The sequence below is a fragment of the Otolemur garnettii genome, unplaced genomic scaffold, assembly GCF_000181295.1.
Source record: "Otolemur garnettii isolate 467f Iridium unplaced genomic scaffold, OtoGar3 scaffold00046, whole genome shotgun sequence".
Taxonomy (NCBI): Eukaryota; Metazoa; Chordata; class Mammalia; order Primates; family Galagidae; genus Otolemur; species Otolemur garnettii.
The window spans coordinates 9,817,632-9,839,416 of NW_003852441.1; the positions used below are offsets into that span (position 1 = coordinate 9,817,632).

Below are 21,785 nucleotides of genomic sequence, written 5' to 3' on the forward strand. Positions count from 1 at the left end.
TGCTGGGTTTAAACCCACCACCTCTGATATATGGGGCTGGCACCCTACTCCTTTGAGCCACAGGCGCTGCCCAATGCCTGGCTATTTTTTCTACAGTTGTCATCGTTGTTTAGCAGGCCCGGGCCGGGTTCAAATCTGCCAGCCTGGGTATATGTGGCTGGCACCCCATACCCCGAGCTGCCTGTTTGGTTCTTTTTTATGATATCTCTTTGTCGATTTTCTCATTCAAATCATGAATTGTTTTCCTGACTCCATCGAATTATCTATCTGTATTTTCTTGTGTTTGAAGGTTTTTAAAAGGTTATTTTGAACTTCTTCTGCCATTTCCTGTATTTCCTTATGATTCAATTCTTCTATTGGAGAATTATGTGTTCCTTTGAAGATGTCTCCTTTTTCATGTTGAATGTATCACTACATTTATTTCTACACATCTAAAGAAAGAGTTGCCTTTGCTAAATTTTATTGGGTAGGTTTCACAAGAAAAGACTTATTTGTTATTGCTGGACCTTGGGATGTTGGTTCAGCGGGGTTATTGGCTTTGGTTCTGGGTAGAGGCAGTAGTGTCATCTGTGTGGTTTTATCAGTTGTGATCCATGCTAGTGACATTTGGGTATGTCTCAGTGGCCTAGTCTGAGAGAGTTTGTGGTGCTGGTGATACAGCTTTGCTGGGGATGGGCTTGCTGAGCTATTTTTCAGGTCGGTGTGTGTGAGCATGATGGGTCAGCACACCTGGGATCTTGCTCTTTGCTTGGCTTTGGGCTATGGGCTATTACTCTGGCCAGGAGCACAGATGTGTGATTTCTCAGCTACTTCTCAGGCTCAGGATGTAGCCATACAGTTTCTTGGCTGACTTGGGCATATGTGTCTGCTGGAGGAGGCCCATCCAAGATGTTTCTCTGGCCTGGGAGATGGGAGTGCAAAGCCTGCCTGGGGTGGCGCATGGAGCTGTGTTTCAGACCCATGCACAGGACATAGATGCACAGTTGCTTGGCTGGCCTGGGGTGTATCTGCCCAGGGTATCCACAGGGCTGTTTCTCATTTCTAGGATGGGGGCTTACATCTGCTTGGCCAGGCTAGGGGTGTATCTGCCAGGTGGTGGCATCAAGAGCTGATGGGGTTCTTCAGCTTGCCTTTCTCTGCAAGAGTGAGTCCTTCCTAGGGCTGGATCGCTCTGTTCTGGGCAGGCGAGATGGGCGTACAAAGGCCAGGTCCCTCCACGCTGACCACACTGACAGGAGCCATCCACAGGGCTATTTTTAAGGCCTGGGACATGGCTGTGCATCTGCTTTGCTGGTCTGGATGTGTGTCTGCCAGGGGCAGCCTACAAGGCTGTTTCTCAGGCCCTGACTGCAGGTGTAGGTCTATTGGACAGGCCAGAGGCATGTCTGCTGGAGGAGGGTGGCCCACAGGGATGATTCTCAAGCCCTAAGGATGGGCAGTAGCCACACACATCAGCTACTTGGGTACCCGTCTAGCATGGGTACCTCTCCTACTCAGGGTAGGGCATGCAGTGGTTTTGTTTTTTCAAGGGTAGGTTTACTCTAGGTGAATCTTCTAGACTGTTCCTCCAGCTCTAAGTGGGTTCGTTTCTCTGCTGTGCAGGACCAGAGTCACCACCAATCCTGAACCCAGGTTCTATGCAGCTGGGCTTGTAGCATTCAGCCACCTGTGGGGAATGAAGATGGTTCTGGAGAGGTGCATTGGCTACCGGCCCCAAGAGCAGGGTGCACTCTGGCGGGGGTTCTGGTCTGCAGGTGGTGCCATGCTGCAGCGGCCTGGCTCTCGGTAGTGCTGATGGGATGTGGAGGATGGGACATGGAAGATGGAGAGTGCACATGTTATACTCCCCATCTGGAGCAGTGCAGTTGTGTGAATTCCTGCCAGCTCTCCAAATTGGGCTTGAGGAGAGTGGGATTCTCTAGTAGTAAGGACTGTAGGTGTTTGTGGTGGCATCAAGAGCTGGTGGGGCTCTTCAGCTTGCGTTTCTCTGCAAGGGTGAGTTCTTCCTAGGGCTGGATCATTCTGTTCTGGGCAGGTGAGATGGGGATACAGAGGCCAGGTCCCTCCATGCTGACTTGCTGGGCTACCAGTCACCACACATGCCTTTCTCTCCCCCACTGTATTCCAGGGCTCTCCCTTTGACACTCCAGTCAACTCTTAGCTGTTTATTAATTGCCTCTGTCCTTTCTTGTGGGGGGAAGTAGTGCCAGGGGTTTCTGTTTAGCCATTTGCTGACATCCCACCAAGTATTTATTCCATCATTTTTTATAAATCCCATGAGAGCTCTGATGTGACTGTTATCTCTGCACTGAGGTATCAGAGATAGTATCCTGAACAAGGTGATCTTTGCAGCTTGGACAGAATATGGACAGGTGGAGATAGGAGACGGGGCTCCTATAAATGTGAGGACTGAGGCAGAGATTGTGTATTTTCTGTTTCTCAGACAGCAGAACCAAATGTCTGGTGCAAAAGGGTCATGTGGGTTATTAGTGAGAATAAAAGTTAAGGTTGGTAATTCAGAGTGTGCTTATTATATTATGAATTCTACATTATTTTCATAAAATTGACTTTGAAACTCAGCATGTATTTCTGTGAACAATCAGATACCCTTTAATGCAAAATTACATGGTCATTTTAAATGCTGTAATGTGTAGTCATGACATTGTATCTGCTTGAGAGATAGTATTTGTGCCTTTGGTGTCAAGTAGCCTATGAGACAAACTTTGGCTTAAAAAAAAAAGTCTGCTTTTGTTTGGTCTTGTGTTTCTCAGATATATCTTGGAGGATTAGTATGAATATTATATCCTCCCATCATCTCTTTAACAAGCAGTAATCCTCTGAGGACCAGGCTTGTGTCTTATTCATCCTCTATCTCTTTGAGCACTTCCAGTTCCTGGCATAACTAAAGATGCAATAAATTATGGTTGAATTGAATTTTCAAAGCATACATGGCTGGCCACCTCTGCACTTGTGGGAGTAATTTGCAGCCGAGCTGTATCTTCTGAGATATGTAATACATTTAATATTGTTCTTAGGTCCAGCCTGATGAAGGAAGAAGCTAAGCGAGGAGCACGCAACCCTTGGCTCTTTGAGGAGCCAGAGGAAACCAGAGGTTTGGGTTTTGATGAAATCCGGCAACAGCAACAGAGAATTATCCAAGGTACCAAATACCCTGAGGAGTGTGGGCTCAGAAGCCTTGCCAGATTGTTACTATAGCCTTGAACACTCCTTGTCCCCATTGAAAATTAGAGTTCAAATTGTTGGTCTTGTAAAGTTCTTGGTATTTTTGTACTTCAGGAAACCTGATAAATAGGCAGTTGCTGTTACCCATTTCAGTAACTCATGAAAGTAGTGATTGTCTGTTGGACAAGAGGAAAGAGCAGATCTGAATCTGTGCAGGGGAATTTGCTGCATGTGCCTTTGCTTTGATGCACAACTGGAATTATTCTTCAAACACAAGATTAGTTTTTTTCCTATAAAATATGTCAGTTTGGCTTTTACGTTCAAGTTCATCTTGGCCAGTGGCTTTTAAACCTAATTATTTTTTACTTCTATCTTTTATTATTTATTTATTTTTGAGACAGAGTCTCACTTTGTAGCCCTTGGTAAAGTGCTGTAGCATCACAGCCCACAGCAACCTCAAACTCTTGGGCTTAAGAGATTCTCTTGCCTCACCCTCTCAAGTAGCTGGGATTACAGGGGCCCACCACACTGCCTGGCTATTTTTAGAGATGAGGTCTCACTCTGGCTCAGGCTGGTATCAAACCTGAGAGCTCATGCGAACCACCCACCTTGGCCTCTCAAAGTGCTAGGATTATAAGCATGAGTCCCCGTGCCCTGCTTACTTCTATTTTTTAAATTTTAGGAGTAATATGTGATTATTTTGTAAAAGTCAAATAATATAGGGATGTTTAAAATGAAAGTCCTCTATATTTCTTCTCCTATCTCAAACTATAAATGGATTAATATTTATTTTTTGTAGCCCTTTTTGTATACATATATATATTCAATCTAATCATACTTACTGAATATATAAACAGGGTCAGCAAGTACATAGCCATAAGCTAGCTCTCTCCATATCTATCATTTCTTTCTTTTTTTTTTTTTTTTTGGTGACAGAGCCTCAGGCTGTCACCCTGAGTAGAGTGCTATGGCATCACAGCTCACAGCAACATCACAGCTCACAGCAACCTCCAACTCCTGGGCTCAAGCGAGTCTCCTGCCTCAGCCTCCCAAGTAGCTGGGACCACAGACACCCGCCACAATGCCCGGCTATTGTTTGGTTGCAGCCATCATTGTTGTTTGGGTGGATTCGAACCCGCCACCTTAGGTGTATGTGGCTGGCACCTTAGCTACTTGAGCCACAGACGCCGAGCCCATACCTATCATTTCATGCCTTTTGCTTTTTCCTTAGTGTGTGTTGGACATTTTTTCATGTCAGTATGTACAGATATGCCATTCTTTCTAATTCTGCTTTTTAAAGCTAGGGAGATATAGTTGGCATTATCATAAATAGCACATGTTTGAAATACATAATTTGATGAGCTTTGACATATGTATATACCTGTGAAACCATCACTATGATCAAAATAATAAGCATAATCATTACTCCCAGAAGTTTTCTTCATGCCTCTTTGTAATTCTTCCTGTTGTTCCTCCCTTCATCCCTAGGCGATGACTGCTGGTCTGTTTTCTGTTATTATAAATTAGTTTACCTTTCCTATAATTTTGCATAAATAGAACCGTACAGTATGTACCCTTTTTAGGTGAGAAGGAGTCTGGCTTCTTTCTCCAAGCGTAATTATTTTAAGATTCATCTATATCAGTGGTTCTCAACCTTCCTAATGCCGCGGCCCTTTAATACAGTTCCTTTGGGTCATGACCCACAGGTTGAGAACCGCTGCTGTACATTACTGTGCGTATCAGCATTTCACTGTCTTGTAGAATAGTTTCCCTTGGTATGAATTTACCACAGTCTGTGTACCCATTCGCCTATTGATGAATATTTAGGTTGTTTTTAGTTTATGGTGGAAATAAATGCAAACTGCTATTGGTGTTCATGTATTAGTCTTTGGACATAAAATTTCATTTTTTTCTTAGGTAAATAATTTACAAGTGGAATGACTGAGTTCATATAGTGGGTATCTATGTAACTTTAGAAAATTTTTTTAAATTAAATTTTAATTGGCAAACATATTTTTAAAAATCCATATTTCTGTTGTGCAGCTTGGTGCTTTGCAATATGGATGTATTGTAGAATGGGTAGATCAAGCTAATTAGCATGCCATTACCTCACATGCATATCTATTGATATTTGTGGTAAGGATACTGGAAACCTCCAAAGAGAGTAAAGCATGATAGTCACCGTGTTGTATAATAGATCTCTTGAACTTGCTCATTCAAACTTTTTGTCTCCTTCGACCAGCATTTCCTCAGTCCCCGCCCCACCCCATCACCCAGCCTCCAGATTCTTGTCTCTGCTTCTACACGTGTGGGTTTCATGTTTCCATGTTCCACGTGTAAGAGAGATCATGTGGCATTTGTCTTTCTGTGCCTGGCTTATTTCGCTTAATGTAATGTCTTCCCGGTTCCTCCGTGTTGTTGCGAATGACAGGATTTTCTTTAAGTCTGAATAGTATTCCATGTGCCGTGTTGACCACATTTTTTAATCCAGGATGGACACTAAGGTTGAGTCCATACCTTGGCTGTGGTGAACAGTGCTGCAGTAAACCTGGGAGTGCAGATGTCTCTTCAAGATACTGACTTCATTGGATGGATATCCAGTAGTGGGATTGCTAGATCATACGGTAATTTCTAGTTTTTTGAGGAACCTCCATATTTTTCATAATGGCTGTACCAAGTTACCTTCCCCTGTATAGTGTCCGAGGTTCCTTTCTTCCCACTTTCTTGCCAACACTGGTTACCTTTTGTCTTTTAGTGTTTGTGTCTTTTTCTGTACATACCAGATGCGTATGTTTTAGCTGTTTCACATCCTCACCAAAACTTGGCATGGTCAGTTTTTTTACTTTTAGTCATTTTAATAGATGTGCAGGTATATTTCATTGTAGTTTTAATAGTATGTATTTTTCTAGTGAGTCTTTGCATATACTTATTTGTTACTTGTATATCTTCTTCGGTAAAATGCCTTTCAGAGTGTTTGCTCATTTTTAATTGGGTTGTTTTTCTGTTAAGTTGGAAGAACTTATGTCTTTTTTATATTTTATATGTCATTTGTCAGACATATGTTTTATGAATATTTTCTCCCAGTCTGTTTATCTTTTTTTCATTTTCTTGACAATATCTATCAAAGAGTAGAAGTTCTTAATTTTGAAGTCCAGTTAATTTTTTCTTGTATTGGTTGGGTTATATCTAAGAAATCATTGACTAACCTAAAGCCATAAGATTTGCTGCTTTGTTATTTTTTCCTAGAAATTTTACAGTTTTAGGTTTTACATTAGATCTGTGATCCACTTTGAATTTTTTTGTGTATATAGTATAGTAAAGTATGGATGGAAATTTGACTTTTTTCATATGGATATCAATTTGGTCTGGCATTATTTCTAAAAAGACTATTTTTTACTGAATTTCTCTAGTTGTGTGAAAAATTAAGTGACCATAAATACATATGGGCCTATTTCTGGACTCTGTGGGTTTTTCTCCATTGGTCTATTTGTTAATCTTTACACCAATGGAGGATTGTATTGATTATTATTTATTTATTTATTTATTTTTTAGAGACAGAGTCTTACTCTGTTGCCCTGGGTAGAGTGCCATGGCGTCACAGCTTATAGCAAACTCCATCTCCTGGGCTTAGGCAATTCTGTTGCCTCAGCCTCCCGAGTAGCTGGGACTACAGGTGCCGCCAGATGCCCAGCTATTTTTTTGTTGTAGTTTGGCCAGGTCTGAGTTCGAACCCCCTACGCTTGGTATATGGGATGTCCTACCCACTAAGCCACAGGTATTGCCCTAATTATTATGTTATTATGACAGGTCTTTAAGTTGCATACTATAAGTCATTCGACTTGTTCTTTCTTTTTGAGACAGTGTCTCGCTGTATTGCCACGGTTGGAGTTTAGAGGCGGCCACATAGCTCACTGCAGCCCCAAATTCCAGGACTCAAGCAATCCTCCTGAGTAGCTGAGACTATGTGCATATGTCGTCATACCTAGAAAAAATTTATTTTTTTCAGAGATAGGATCTTACTATGTTGCCCATGCTGGTCTTAAACTCCTCACCTCCATTGGTTCTCCCACCATGGTCTCCCAAAGTGCTAGGTTTTCAGGTGTGAGCCACTGTGCTTGGCCCAACTTTGTTCTTTTTCATACTTTCATTGGATATTCTTTTTTTTTTTTTTTTTGAGACAGAGCCTCAAGGTGTCACCCTGGGTAGAGTGCTGTGGCATCACAGCTCACAGCAACCTCCAACTCCTGGGCTCCAGCGAGTCTCCTGCCTCAGCCTCCCAAGTACCTGGGACCACAGGCGCCCGCCACAACGCCCGGCTATTTTTTTAGTTGCAGCCGTCATTGTTGTTTGGCAGGCCGGGCCGGATTCGAACCCACCACCTTAGGTGTATGTGGCAGGCGCCTTAGCCACTTGAGCCACGGTGCCAAGCCTTCATTGGATATTCTAAAGCTTTTGAATTTCTGTATGAATTTTAGGATCTGCTTTTAATTTTTACTAAAAAAGCCTCCAGGAATTTTGATTGGGATTATATTGAGTCTTTGGATTAATTTGGGGAAAATTGGCTCTTAACAATATTGAGTCTCCCAATTCACGAATATGATAGATCTCTCCATTTATTTAGTTTTTAAATTTTGTAGCAGTGCTTTTTAGTTTATACTACATATATCTTGTACATCTTTCATCAGATTTATCCCTAAATGCTTCATATTTTATTCAGTTATAAATGGCATTTAAATTTCTGATTATTGCTTATATATAAAAATACACTTGATTTTTGTATATTGATCTTATGCAAACTTGCTGAACTTATAAATTTGTCTTAATAGCTTATTAAGTTGAGCCTTTTGGATTTTCTACACAAAATGATCATGTCACCTGTGAAAAAAAGACTTCTTCATTTTGGTCTTTATGCTTTTTCTTGCCCTATTGCACTTGCTACAGCTTCCAGTACAATGTTGAATATTAAAGGTGAGAGCAGACATCCTACCTTCTGATCTTAATGGATGCCAGTTATTGTAAATTTTTCTTAGTTTGATACTGAATATTTTCATATTTCTAGGAATATTCTTGAGAGTTGTTATGGGTTGCAGTTAAGTTATTGAATCCTCTTTTGTGAGACGGACCAATGAGGTGTTTGTTTTAGGGCAGGGGTCAGCTAGCCATGACCTGTGGGCCAGATTTGATCCTCCACCTGTTCTTATGTGGTCTGCAAGTTAAACATGGCTTTTCTATTTTTAAGTGGTTGAAAAAATAATCAAAAGAATATTTTGTGACTTGTAAAAATTATATGAAGTTCAAAGTTTAATATTCATTCGGAAAGCTTTATGGGAACACAGCCCTGTTCTTTCATTTTCCTGTTACCTACAGATGCTTTCCTGCTACAATGGCAGAGTTGAGTAGCTGCTCAAAGGACCACATGAACTGCAAAATCTAAAATATTTACTATCTGACCCTTTACAGAAAGTGTGTACTGACTCCACTTTAGAGGTAATTTGCCCACTACTGAGCCAAATCCATTCTGAGTACTCTGTCTGGTATCCTACGAACTATGAGGTGATATGGTTGGTGGAAATAGGAACTATGGGATACCCTATTTGAACTCAGAGGAGGATCATTCCTTTTACTCTTTGGAGTGGTCCTTTCCCCAGCCTTGGGTGCTTTCTTTATATGCTATCCCTAGGCAACACTCAGCTTGACTCAGAGTGGACCCTGGCAGATCTAGAGTTCGCTCTCTCTCTGCAGCTCTCGCCTCACTGGTTCTATGCCCTGCATACTCTAGCCACCTTGACCTGTTTGGCCTTTTTTCAACTCAAGATTGCCAGGCTCCATGTGTATTTCCGCATCCACACACGACAGCTGGGAGTGCTTGCAAGGCAGTAATCTTGGGCAGTCCTAAAGTTTGTCTCATCAGGGGTCACTGATGTCAGTGTCTTGAAACTGTTGTTTTATATATTTAGCCTGTTTGGGGGTTCCCTCCCATTATTTCAGGCCAGAAGGAAATCTGGTGCCTGTTAGTCTATCTTGGTGAGAAGCAGAAGAAGCTTAACTGTTGTGTATTCTTTTCACAGTGCAGTTACCTAGTAATGAAACACTGACTCTTTTATCTTTAATTTTATGTACTTTACCTATAAGCATTGTTTGGAGGAAAGGAAGAAAATTCAAAGCAACATGGCTTTACACATAGCATAGCCCTTCATTTGCAGCACCTGATTCTTCAGCATTCCCAGTTCTGGGAAGCAGTATAGCAAATATTATACTACTGAGTTTTCTGGCATTGTAGCTCTTTGCCAAGAAAAGCTGTTACAGGCAGAAGTTTCCTTATCACTAAGAGGGTGCTGCGTTCATGGACTGCTGTAGGCTGGGTATGAGAGGATGTTGTTGGGAGTCTTTACCACTGACTTTCCAAAACAGTGTCCTTACTGAGATTCTCACCCTCTGATGGCCTCTGGCCAGTGGGGTTTGAGTGGGGTTTGGCTGGAGCAGCAGCACACATTGCAGGTCAGATCCCCCCCACCCCCACTCTTTCTTTTGAGTTTTGAAATGCTGTGTTTCTCTTCCTTTGCCAGAAAGCTGTTTTTCAGGGATCAACACGAAAATGGAAGTAATCTCTACATAAAATCCTTACTAGTCTTTTCTCTGCCTCAAGAATCTTGATGATGTGCTGAGGCTGCTATGGTTTTGCTTCATTGCTGGGTCTTGTACTAAATTTAAAAAGTGAAAGGAGCCATGAAAGGTCATTTATAACTTCCTTTTGCCTATGGAATCTGTTAGCCTTTCTGCACTTTAGCTGACCCTTAGAAACACTTTGAAAATCATCCTAAAATAACAATTCATTGGTTGAACATAGACTTCAAGGTAATGAATATCTTCCTTGCCCAGCCTAGAAGTGAGGCCTCACCACCACCAGTTAGCCAAGCTTGGCTTGTGTGCTCCTTAAGCTGTAATTTGATATGTAAATGAGCATTAGGCAAAAGATGAATGGGGTAATGACAATAATGCCATCGCCTCACAAATCCCTGAGATGGAACAAGGGAAGGTCACTTTTTGGTTAGTATAGGCCCTTGTCCCTGAGTTGAGGAGTCAATTTGGGGAAGTATGAAATATTGTTCCACTTTTACCCAGGAGGTCTCTAGGTGGTGAAACTCTTGATGGAGTTTCTTAATTAGCTCCATTTAGTTTTAGTATTCTATAGATGTTCTTTCTAGATTCTAGCAGGAAGTTGTACATTCCTGGATTTCTCTACTCTTAGGTCTCTAAATATTTTCGTGTGAAATGACGTCAGGGAAGGTGGCTGGCCAGATGCCATTTTACACCGGGAAATCTTTGAACCCTTACAATCGTAACTTCTCAGACACCTTTCTTTGAAGATACCTTTTCTTATAGCTATCATCTGGTCTAGAAAGAGTCTTTTCCTAAAATCTTAAAACTGAAACAAAAATGAGAGCACCTAAATCTTAGAACTTGCTCTAGGCATCTTCCTAGTTTAGTGATTAGCTTGGCCTACTCTTTTCCTCGCTTGTTCAGACTTCCCCTTATCCCGGGAGAGCTCCTTTATGTTAAATATGAGAAGTCCCATGGCTTCTCTCTGGCTGCTGGACAGCACAACATCAACTACTTTTTCACTCCCTAAACTTAGAGGGCTCTCCAGTATTGGCCAGAACACTTTCTGTCCAGTAGAGATTATATGTCTGTCTTCTACAAACCTAGAAGGCCTTCCGTAGTCATTCTTTGGGTTAAACAACAAGTGCTGTGTGTCCTGAGTCCTTGATTTAAACATAATGGTGCTCTATTCCACAAGCTGGGCTTAGATCTGGGGCAGAGACATAGGAAAAGATGACGCAGTTTTAGCCTTGGGGTCTTGGTCTTGTCCTCAGTCAGGGGACTATAGTTGTAGCTCTTAGGAATATCCCTTTGATTTATCTACTTGTTAAAATATTAATAACTTTTTGCTAGAGAAAATATCAAACCTTTGAAAGTGGAGAGCCAGATGATGACTTTGTTTTACCCAACCTCCAGCTTCCCAGTGGTCAACTCACAGCCAGTTTGGGGTCATCTTCTTGTCTGTCCACCTACTATCCCTCGCACCCTGGATGATTTTTGAAGCAAATTTCAGACATTATCATTTGATTGGTGAATATTTCAGAATATATCTCTAAAATATGTTTGTAGAAGATAAGTACTGTTTTTTAAAACTATAAGCACAATGCCATTATCTCCCTTAGGAAATTAACAATAATTCCTTGATATAATCAAATATCCAGCCAGTGTTCAACTTTCCCTGATTGTCCTGTAATGTTCTCTTGGATAGTTCAGTTCAACATCTGAATATTGTCCATACATCATAATTAGTTGATATGCTCCTTAAATTTCTTTATAAGTTCCTTGTCAGACTCACTCTGTTTTCTTTACTGTCTCTTCATTGAATAAACAGGTATTGGCCCTATAATTTCCCCCCATTTTGAAAAAACTTGACATTTCTGAATATGTAAAGGTAGGAAGTATCCAACAATTGCTCTAAAGTGATTTTTCAAAAATGGTTTAATTAGCTTAGGTCAGAGAAGTTCAACCCAGGTGTCACTGGGCTCAGACCACCATGTTGGCAAGGATGGATTCCTTTCTGGAGGCTCTAGGGGAGAATTCTTTCCTTCAAGTTTTCCAGCTCTAGAGACAGCCCATATCCCTCACCTCATGGTTTCTTTCTTCCCATACTCAAAGCCAGCAAGTCGCATCTCTCTGACCTTTCTTCACATCTCCTCCTGACAGCAGCTGAGAAAGGTTCTCTGCTTTTCAGAACTTATGATTACACTGATAAGTTAGATTATACTACATAATCCAGGATCATCTCCCACCTCAAATTTCTTAATCACATCTGCAGAGTTCCTTTTGTCAGATAAGGTAACATAGTCACAGATTCCAGGGATTAGGCTGCAGATGTCTTGGGGAGAAGGGGGCATTATTCTACCTGCCACAAGGATCATCTGTTTTTAAAAATTTATACCATTATAGAAAGATTTCATATGCTCTATTGTGATATCATAATGACTTGAGTTATGTGATAGAATAGGGCATATGATAGTGAATTTTCATTATGATGATGTTATTATGGTTCTTATTTATATTTTTTGTGGGTAGTATTTTACTTAGATAAATTCTCAAAGATAGCCACACCACCCCCCTTAGAAATGCTGCTTTGGAACTTGGAGTAGCCCAGGTCATTGATGTGATTGTTCCTGCATAGCATCTTGATTGTCTGGATATTTGTGTCTTCAGATTAGGGAATGAAAGTTTATCGCAGCACTTACATGCATTGAGCTGCTGTGCTCTTACAGAAATTATTAGAGTGGGGCAGAATTTTTAGCTCTTACTGAACATGAGAAAGAGGACCTTCAGGTTATTAAGTGAGACCATGAGTCACATTTGAGAGAAAAGAGTATAGGGTTTTTAAAATTTGTAATCTGTTTCTACTGGATAGAGGAACTTCAGGAGTTTAATGACTTTTCCTAATTGGAAACCTTGGAGGAATCTACTTTCCTGTTTTTAAATTGTCCTGCATTTTAATTCACATTGCCACTTGATCTTCAGTCCTACATACAGATTCTTCTTCAGAGGCAAGCAGAATGTTACTGTAACATTGGTCACCCTACAGCAGCACTAGGTAGATAGATTTATCTTGGAGGCCATCCAAGAGGTTGTTATTAAAAACCAAAAGGACCTCATTATAAAGTGATTTTACTATAAAATGGTCTCTGGGAGCGATCCTTAGAGACATCAGGTCATTTGTATAGTTTAAAAGAGTACATAGTGTCAAAAAATGTCACTAAGGGGTCCTTACCTCACACCGTTAGTTTAAATAAATTCCAGATGAATTAAAGAGCTAAAGTGTAATGAACAATATAAGAAAATGTTAATGTGACCTTGAGTAAGAAGACCTTTATGACTTCTGCTTTTGTAGATATTCCTTTATGTGGGACAGTTACTAAGGAAAAAAAAAACCCTGTAGGGCCAGGCATGGTGGCTCGAGCCTGTGAAGCTAGCACTCTGGGAGGCTGAGGCAGGTGGATTGCTTGAGCTCAGGAGTTTGAGAACAGCCTGAGCAAGAGCCAAACCCCGTCTCTACTAAAAATAGAAAAACTAGCTGGACAGGGGTACACACCTGTAGTCCCAGCTACTGGGGAGGTTGAGGCAAGAGGATGGCCTGAGCCCAAGGGTTTGAAGTTGCTGTGAGCTGTGATGCCAGGACATTCTACTGAAGGCAACAAAATGAGACTGTCTAAAAAAAAAAAGCAGAACAAAAAACACAAGCTGCAGCTGGCATCATGTTACGTTCATGGAAGTTCATGGCGTATCACTCAAATGGAGCAAAGTCATGAGCCCCCCTCAGAGTGTTCTTCCCAATGTGCCTGAAAGTAGAGGGAGAAGGAACAAAGAATGACTGCCTCATCTTAAAAACATATCAAATTTTAAAGAAAGGATCTTGAGTAACTTGAGTTTAACTCATTTTTTTTATTTCAATGTTCAAAAACTCTTCTTTTGAAAATGTCTTACTATAAAACTTTTTGAAATTTTAATCTTTAAAGCAAAAATGCTGATATATATTTTGTATCCTGCTTTTTTACTTACTAACCTATCATGAACTTTTTTCAACGTCAAGATATCCATGAACAATGTGTTTTTAATGGCCACCTAATGTTTTACTTTATGGATATACTATATATTTTTAAATAGTATGGGTTTGGGCAGTTAGCCAGTTCTTCCCTGTTACAAATATAGGGAAATTCTCTGGGTCCAAACAGAGAAATTTGACAGGGAACGTTTAATAAAAAGAATTGTAAACTGTAACAGGGATTAGCTAGCAAGAAGTAAAGAGAATGCTGGGTGGCTGGTGGCTCAGGAGTGGGGCGCTAGCCCCATATGCCGGAGGTGGTGGGTTCAAACCCAGCCCCGGCTAGAAACTCAAAAAAAAAAAAAAAAAAAAAAAAAAGAGAGAAGTAAGGAGAGTGCTAAAGAAAAGAAATAAAGAAATAGCAGGTAACAGGTGCAATCCCTAACGCTTAAGCTGAGTTAGGGCATCCAGGGAGGAATCCCTCACCCTGAGTGCTAAGAGAGGGCTCAGCTGAGGATCTCTCAGAGTGATTTCAGGGAAGTCACTCTGGTGCCGTGCTGACAAAACTTTTGCTGAAGATTTGCCTTTTAGGGTGCAGGGAAAACTGATCATGGGGAAGGCACATGTTATACAGCTGCTCAAGGAGGGGCGTGTTGGGAGAAGTTACTGGCCTCTGGGGGATGCTGTCCTTTGTGCATTAAAAGGGCTGGGCATCAAAGAAGCTGCAAGCACTGAGGGAGCTCTCAGGAGAGCAGGCTGGAGCCAGGAAGCAAAAACCCTGGCAAAGGAAAATTACCTAATGGTTCAGGTCCATTTTCAGAGCAGCTAAAAAGGATGAATTTGGAGCTGAAAGGCACACCTGATACCCAGCATGATACCCAGCATGAGAAACAAATGTTTCAGGGAATATTCTTGTATCTGTATCATTGTATACTATCTGAATGTTTTCTTACATATTTTCCTAGACTTCGAATTGATAGATACAATGGTGAGCACGGTCTGTACTGGAGAAAAATTTCAATTAGTAAATGGAACTTATTCTCCTATTACACAGTACGTAGGAGCTTCTAGTTCTTCACACTTTAGTTAACCTTCAGTATCAGCATTTTTTTTTTTTGATAAGCAAAAAAAAATCCTTTATTTGTATTTTTAAAATAGTGGTGACGTCAAAGCTTTTCTTTTTGACTTTTTGTGAACTTCCTGCTTATATCCTCTACCTATTTTAAAAATTAGGATAATAAGTCTTACTGATTTGTACATGTATTGAGTAGCAGCAAATTTCAATGTTTGTGTGGCCAAATCTTAGCTCATTTTTAATATTTAAAAATCCTTCTGGGCATAATTTTAGTATAGGGTGTGAGGTAGGTATTTAATTTGATTTTTTTCCAATATTGTTAACTGTTATATCCTTCTTTTACTGACTGCTTTAAAATGTTACTTTTATCATATATTGAATACACTCCTGGCTGTATTTATGGACTTTCTATGGCTTTCCTCTGCTATTTACCTAATTCCTTCTCTTTGTCTTTCAGAACAGGACGCAGGCCTTGATGCCCTTTCCTCTATCATAAGTCGCCAAAAACAAATGGGGCAGGAAATTGGGAATGAACTAGATGAACAAAATGGTAAGAAAAAGCCTGGGATGGGCCAAATTTGCATTCAAATATAAGTGCTAAGGATGTGAATATTTGTTGAATTATTATAATAACACAAAGTGACTTCATGTCAATGGATTATTATAGTTCAATGCAATATGGGAGTTGTGGCACATTTAGAGAATAGTTATTAAACACCGGGTAAAGAAATTTGGTAAAAGATTTCTAGTTCTCAGTAGCTGCTTTAAAAAAATATTTTGTTTTATGGTTCGTTTATCCCAAGAGCCGCTCTTTTCTGTGGCAATGATCTGAAGTTGCTGGGCACTTCATACGCTAAGGCTGCACAGCCTCGTAATCTCCACACCTTGGAGTTTGTTCTCTTCTCTCATAAATACTGGCTGTGGGGCAAGACAGTGTTTGAAGATCTTTGTTCAGGATTTGAGACAGATATGATTGGAGAAAGATTAATTTGCAAACTGCAAGCAGGATGGATGGGGGGAGAGAGATGGAGGCCTCCCGAGAGGCTGTGGTGCTGGCGTTATGAGGTGTGGGAGATGAGAGCCCGAGTCAGAGTTGTAGTGGTAGGAATGGGGAGGAGAGGACGGGTGCCAGGGACTGCCGGTGTTATTACTGTTATGGACAGTGTGAGTCCAGTTTGGATGTGTCCACCTAGTGATTCACATGGAAGCGTTGAGTCCACAGTTGGAGGTACATTGCCAAGCCCACCAAAGAGACGAGATAGGAGATGAGGTGGAGGTGACGTGTGCCAGCATGAGAGTAGCTGAGTTTCAGTGAGGCTGCCTTGTGTGAAAAGCCCACATCTGCGTGCTGAGCTCTTTCATCTGTCATTTCATTCAATATCCATACACTGTCCTAAGGCAGTGCCACACTCGTTTGTTAGAGACAAAGTTCTTGGACTCAAGCAGTCTTCTTTCCTCAGCCTCCCAAGTAGCTGGGACTACAGATGCCCACCACAATGCCCAGCTAGTTTTTCTATTTTTAGTAGAGTTAGGGTCTCGCTCTTGCTTAGGATGGTCTCAAACTCCTGAGAACAAGCAGTCCACCCACCTCAGCCTCCCAGAGTCCTAGGATTATAGGCGCGGGCCACCAAGCTGCCTCATTGTTTACAAGTGACAGAATTGAAATTCCAACTCAGGTCTTCTCTGATTCTAATGCGACTGATTTTCTACACTACCAGCTTCCTCTGTGAGCAAGACAGGAAGAAGAGAAAAATAAAAAGTTCTAAGGTTTTAGCTTTCGGTGTGTGTTAGTGTCACAATGGAATGGCTTTCAAGAAGAGTCATCAACCTGTGTGAGCAAACATCAAGGCCCTGGGAGTGGATGAACTTGGCACTGAAAGGAGGGCCAACTTGTCAGAATCACATGTCAGGCAGTTCTTCTCTTGTTCCCTGGGAAGAATGAGCCTAATTGTTTCCACAGTACAATTCCATTTATCTGTCATAAATAAATAAACTCCACCTTTTTATCATCTGTCATAAAGCAAATGGAGAAGATTTCATTTTATAATCTTAATAGTTTGAGTGCAGAAAGGATAATTTAGTCCTTTGCTTGTGACCCCTCCCTGCATCTCCAAAGCCAACTCACTTCTACCTCTACCTGCTGCCTCCCACTTCCACATTCAGGGACCTTTGATGACACTGGACCAACCCACATGATCCAAGATAATCTCCCCTGTTTTAAGGTCAGCTGAGTAGTAAGTGGCCTTAATTCCTTCTGTAACCTTAATACCCCTGTGCCATATAACCCCACATATTCACAGGTTTTTCAAGATCTAGAGTGTGTAGATACTGCATGTCTTTGGGTGTGGTCATTATTTTGTCTACCATAGTATCATTACTTTGTACCAAGTAAACCAGAATCTCCAGGGGGTTCAAGGATCAGTATTTTTAGGAGCTTCCCAGATGATTTCAGTGTGCTGCCTCATTTGAGAACCAGCGCCCTTGTTAGACCTGAGAGAATATGTTTAGTACTACACTTTATATCACTTCCCATGTGCTCTCATTACAGATAAAAATCACGTGCAGAGCATGGGCATAGTCACGTATTCACACTGAGCATCACAGTCACCAGGATTCTTTCTTTCACTCACCCCATCCTTTGGTTCTTCCTCCATATCACCGCAGTCCTCGTCTTCATTTCAGCCCTGCATGGCTACATGTGTCCATAGACAAACAAGAGGTATTTTTCCATTTGTTGCCAAAGTAAGCGAGGTTTTCTCTGTGGTGCCTCCCAGAGAGAGGGCAGCTGTGCTGGTGGTTTTCTAAACTGCATATTTGTTCCTTGGAGATGGGACGGAGTCGGCCATTTTCTTTCACAGGAACTGAGAGAGACTGTGGATAAACAAGTATGTCTCTGCCAGGACCATAATCAGTCTTTACTCCTTTTGTTAAAGTGGAAAAAGGGCAGTTATATCTATAGGTGTTAAGAATAAGGGTACAGCCTCATCTGGGTTTTTATTGTGATCTGAGTGCCTTGTAAGGAGTCAGGGATGTGAGAAAAGGATACCACTTTTGTTGTAGATTTCTCTCTGCTTTACAGATGTACTAAATTATTCCTTTGATTTTTCAATAAATGAGAGAAACAATAGGTGAGGCCATCTTGGAATCAAGTATCAAAACCTTACTAACAAAATACATTGTACTTAGAACATAACCACAAAGCTGAAGGGTTGAATTATCTTCAGTGTTGGAATGCAGTTTCCAGTCTTCTCATGGAGAATTAAAAAGGGCCTGGCTAGCCCCTGTAATTACCCTGTTTGTATGCTAGTGACCAAGCCTAACGAGGAAAACCATCTGAAGTTAAGTGAAAAATCCAGAGGTGGGGTGGTGAGGGGAGGCGTGGGCCACTGAGCCAGGGACAGTGCTCTTCAGTTCAAGGTGAACCGTGTGGGTGGGTGGGCGGGCACAAAGGGCTCATGGCAGACCACCCAGATGCTGCTCCAGGACCAAGAGCTGTGGTTCTGGTTTACTGAAAAGCTCTTTTAAGTACATGTTTAAGAGACAGCTTTTTAGAAAGAATACCAAGACAAGAAAATGAATGGGATTGGCTTGACTCGATGGGAGTAGATATTTTGAGACCTACTTTTGGCATTGGCTGAGCCTTAAAATCAGCACCACAAAGAACCATGGAGGCCTGATTCCAGTGGGTGAAGTGGCACCAGGAACAAAGCTGTCAGTGTGGGCACATGTGCATGATTGTTTCTGATGCTGAAATTTCTCTAGGGGGCTAATCCTTTTGATTTTTCTGTCAATCTATGAGCACTTTCTTGCTTTGTGGAAGAAGAGGATGGTCCAGGCTCATGTTTTTCCCTGTCCTAACCCTGGAATCAGCTGTTTTCTCAAGGATCTCTGGTTCATTTTACTGGGAAAGTACGTTTAAAAACCAAGATCTTGGTGCATTCTATACCTTTTGCCACTGGGGTGTCATTTATTTCATTTCTTTTAGGCACTTCATCACTTTTATCCTTCATCCTTTGTAAGTGACCTATTCCCTCCTCCCCCAGCACTTTAGGACCTGTTTGTCCCTGATGTTTTGAAATTTTATCAGCATGTCTTGATGTAGATACATTTTCATTCATTGTGTTTGATACTTAAGCATCCCTTAGAATCTAGATATTCCATTGCGGTAAATTCTCTTGTAATTCCCTTCCTTCTGTTTTTCTCCATTTTCTCATTTTGCAACTCTTACTGGTCAGACTTAGACTTCCTAGACCAATCCTTCAGTCTCTTATTTTTTCTTCCTAAGTTACTCTCTGTCTTCTTTCTAATTTTTAACAAGAGCTAGCATGCATTTTTTAACCTTTCAGAGTCACTTCTGGTTAACTTTATTTATAGAACAGAATAGGTGTATGCATGTACAGAAGCCTGGCCCTGTGCTCCCCTCCCCAGGAGTGCCTCTTCCATCTGCCTGGCCACTCTGTCCTCGTCACCTGTGCTGAGTTACCACATCCTGTCAGTTGTACCTCAGGATCATAGGCATTTGTCCACATATCTTCATCACTACAACCCCAGTCATCATGTCACCAGTAATTACCACCTGGGTCACCACAATGTCCTGATGCCTTGCCTGGTGTCTTATTTCCTTCTCATCCTTTCTCTGCCTTGTATTAAAGTGTTCCTTTAAGAACACAGACCTAGTCACATTTTAACTTTGAGTGACTCCCTTCATCGCCTTCCTGATAAAGCCCAGCTTACTCTCAGTGATCTACGCATTGCATTTCTGGTCTCTGGAGTTTTCCACCCCAACCCTACTGACCACAGCAAGGTTGTCAGTTGTCAGTTACCTTGATATGCTAGACCCAGCTTTTTCTGTTGCCTGGAACACCTCTCCCCTCCTGCCAGTTACTGTTCCTCCCCCAGCCCACCCCAGCCCCAGCCCATGTCTGACCTTGGCTCAGTCTGAGTCAGTCCTTCAGATTCGGCCTAGGTTGGGCACCATCTAGTGACTCTTCCCCTCCTGGATGCTCCCTGAGAACCCTCCTCATAGCATTTGTCGGTATTCTCCACTGCACCAGAAGTTCCTCGAGGACAGATACTCCCTTGTACTCACGGTTGAGTTCCTGGTGCCTGATTCACATGGTGAATAGTCAGTGATTTATGATACTTGTCAAATTAATGAAATATGAATACAGCTTCAGAAACTTACATGTTACATGTTTTTCCAGAAATCAGGATGACTATAGCTAACTAAAGTGAACATGAGTGTTCACTACCTTAAGAAAATGATTAGGGATTTTTGAAAAGACGGTACGGCTCGTGAGGAAGCACTTCTGCCCCACCGTAGACACCGGCTATCCCGTGGAGCTTGTTAACGAGGGATTAAATATGTGTTGTCTTTTTTTTTTTTAGAGACAGTCTCTCTCTTTATCACCTTTGGTAGAGCGCAGTGGCATCACAGCTCACAGCAACCTCCAGATCTTGGGCTTAGGTGATTCTCTTGCCTCAGCCTCCTGAGTAGCTGGGATTACAGGCGCCTGCCACAACGCCCAGCTATTTTATTGTTGCAGCTTGGCCAGGGTCAGGTTTGAACCGGCCACCCTCCGTATGTGGGGCTGGCACCCTACTCCCTGAGCCACAGGCGCCACCCACAAATGTGTGTTGTTTTTAGCTGCTTTGACTGAGATATTTGTTTGAGCAGCAATAGGATACTCATGTAAGTAATCACTGAAGTGTTGTTTTTTTTTTTTTTGGTTGATTGTCAGTGAATTCAAGTTAAGCATTTTTATGCTTAAAGAAAGGATGATGTCATCCATGTGTCTACTCTTCTTACCTCTTGCAGAGGTTTCTTTCAAACAGGCTTCATGGTGGGGGGGGGGGGTTTCTATAGCTCACCCTCTGGCAGAAGCCTGTAACTGTTTAGCACACTGATAACAGAAGTAGTCTTGTGTTGGAGAATGTAAATGCAGTGTGGTGAAGGAATCTTTTCCTGTGTTACCTGGTATCAGAATTTCCCCAAGTGTTAGGCAGCCTTATTTTAGTAGTATGTAGACAGACATCTTACATTTTAATAGATGTAGATTTCATCGTATGATAGAAATAAAAATAGCTAGCATTTGAAAGGTGTGATTTCCTAACAATATAAGATTTCCTTATTCAGTTAACTTGTGTGTGCCTGAAAACAATAGTGGGTTGATATGAAGAAAGACGTTAAGCATTTATAGCACAAATGAAATATGAACATGACGAGAAAAAATTCTGAAGGTGGTATTTGAAATGCCAAAGTTTGGGTAACACTGCTGTAAGATTCTTTTTGTTAAAGTATAGGTTGCTATAGAACAGTGGTCCCCAACCTTTTTTGCACCAGATCAGTTTCGTGAAAGACAGTTTTTCCATGGACTGGTGAGGGCTGGGGGAATGGTTTAGATACGAGTCCGTAAGCAATCTACTTGTTACGGTCTCTGTGCAGTCAAACCTCTCTGCTAATGGTGATTTATATCTGCAGCCTCTCCCCAGTGCTAGCATCACCACCTCACTCCACCTCAGATCGTCAGGCATTAGATTCTCATAAGGAGCAGATGCCTCGCACTATGGTTTACTGTGAGGTTCACACTCCTGTGATAATCTAATGCCACTGCTGAGGTGAGAGGAGGCAGAGCTCAGGCAGTGATGGGGAACAGCTGAAAACACAGGGGAGGTTTTGCTTGCTCGCCGCTCACCTTCTGCTGTGTGGCAGGGTTCCTAACAGGCCATGGACTGGTACAAGTTGTGGCCCAGGGGTCGGACCACAGCTATAGTACTTACCTTGTTTCTGGACCCATCTTGGTACGGTGCCATGTGGTTTTTTTTTTTTTTTTTTTTTGCTGGGGCTGGGTTTGAACCTGCCACCTCCGGCATATGGGGCCAGCGCCCTATTCCTTGGAGCCACAGGTGCTGCCCCCATGTGGT

General features: G+C 41.7%; 1 protein-coding gene across 3 annotated transcripts in view; it reads left to right on the plus strand.

Annotated features, from left to right (window-relative positions):
- The window catches only part of STX8 (syntaxin 8), a 294,548-nt gene that overhangs the window by 56,893 nt on the left and 215,870 nt on the right, over positions 1 to 21,785 (plus strand). For all 3 annotated transcript variants that reach the window (XM_003791260.2, XM_023513962.1, XM_023513963.1), the window contains exons 5-6: positions 3,036 to 3,160; positions 15,319 to 15,411. In XM_003791260.2, coding sequence (XP_003791308.2) covers positions 3,036 to 3,160; positions 15,319 to 15,411 — 218 coding nt within the window. The remainder of the gene's footprint in view (positions 1 to 3,035; positions 3,161 to 15,318; positions 15,412 to 21,785) is intronic.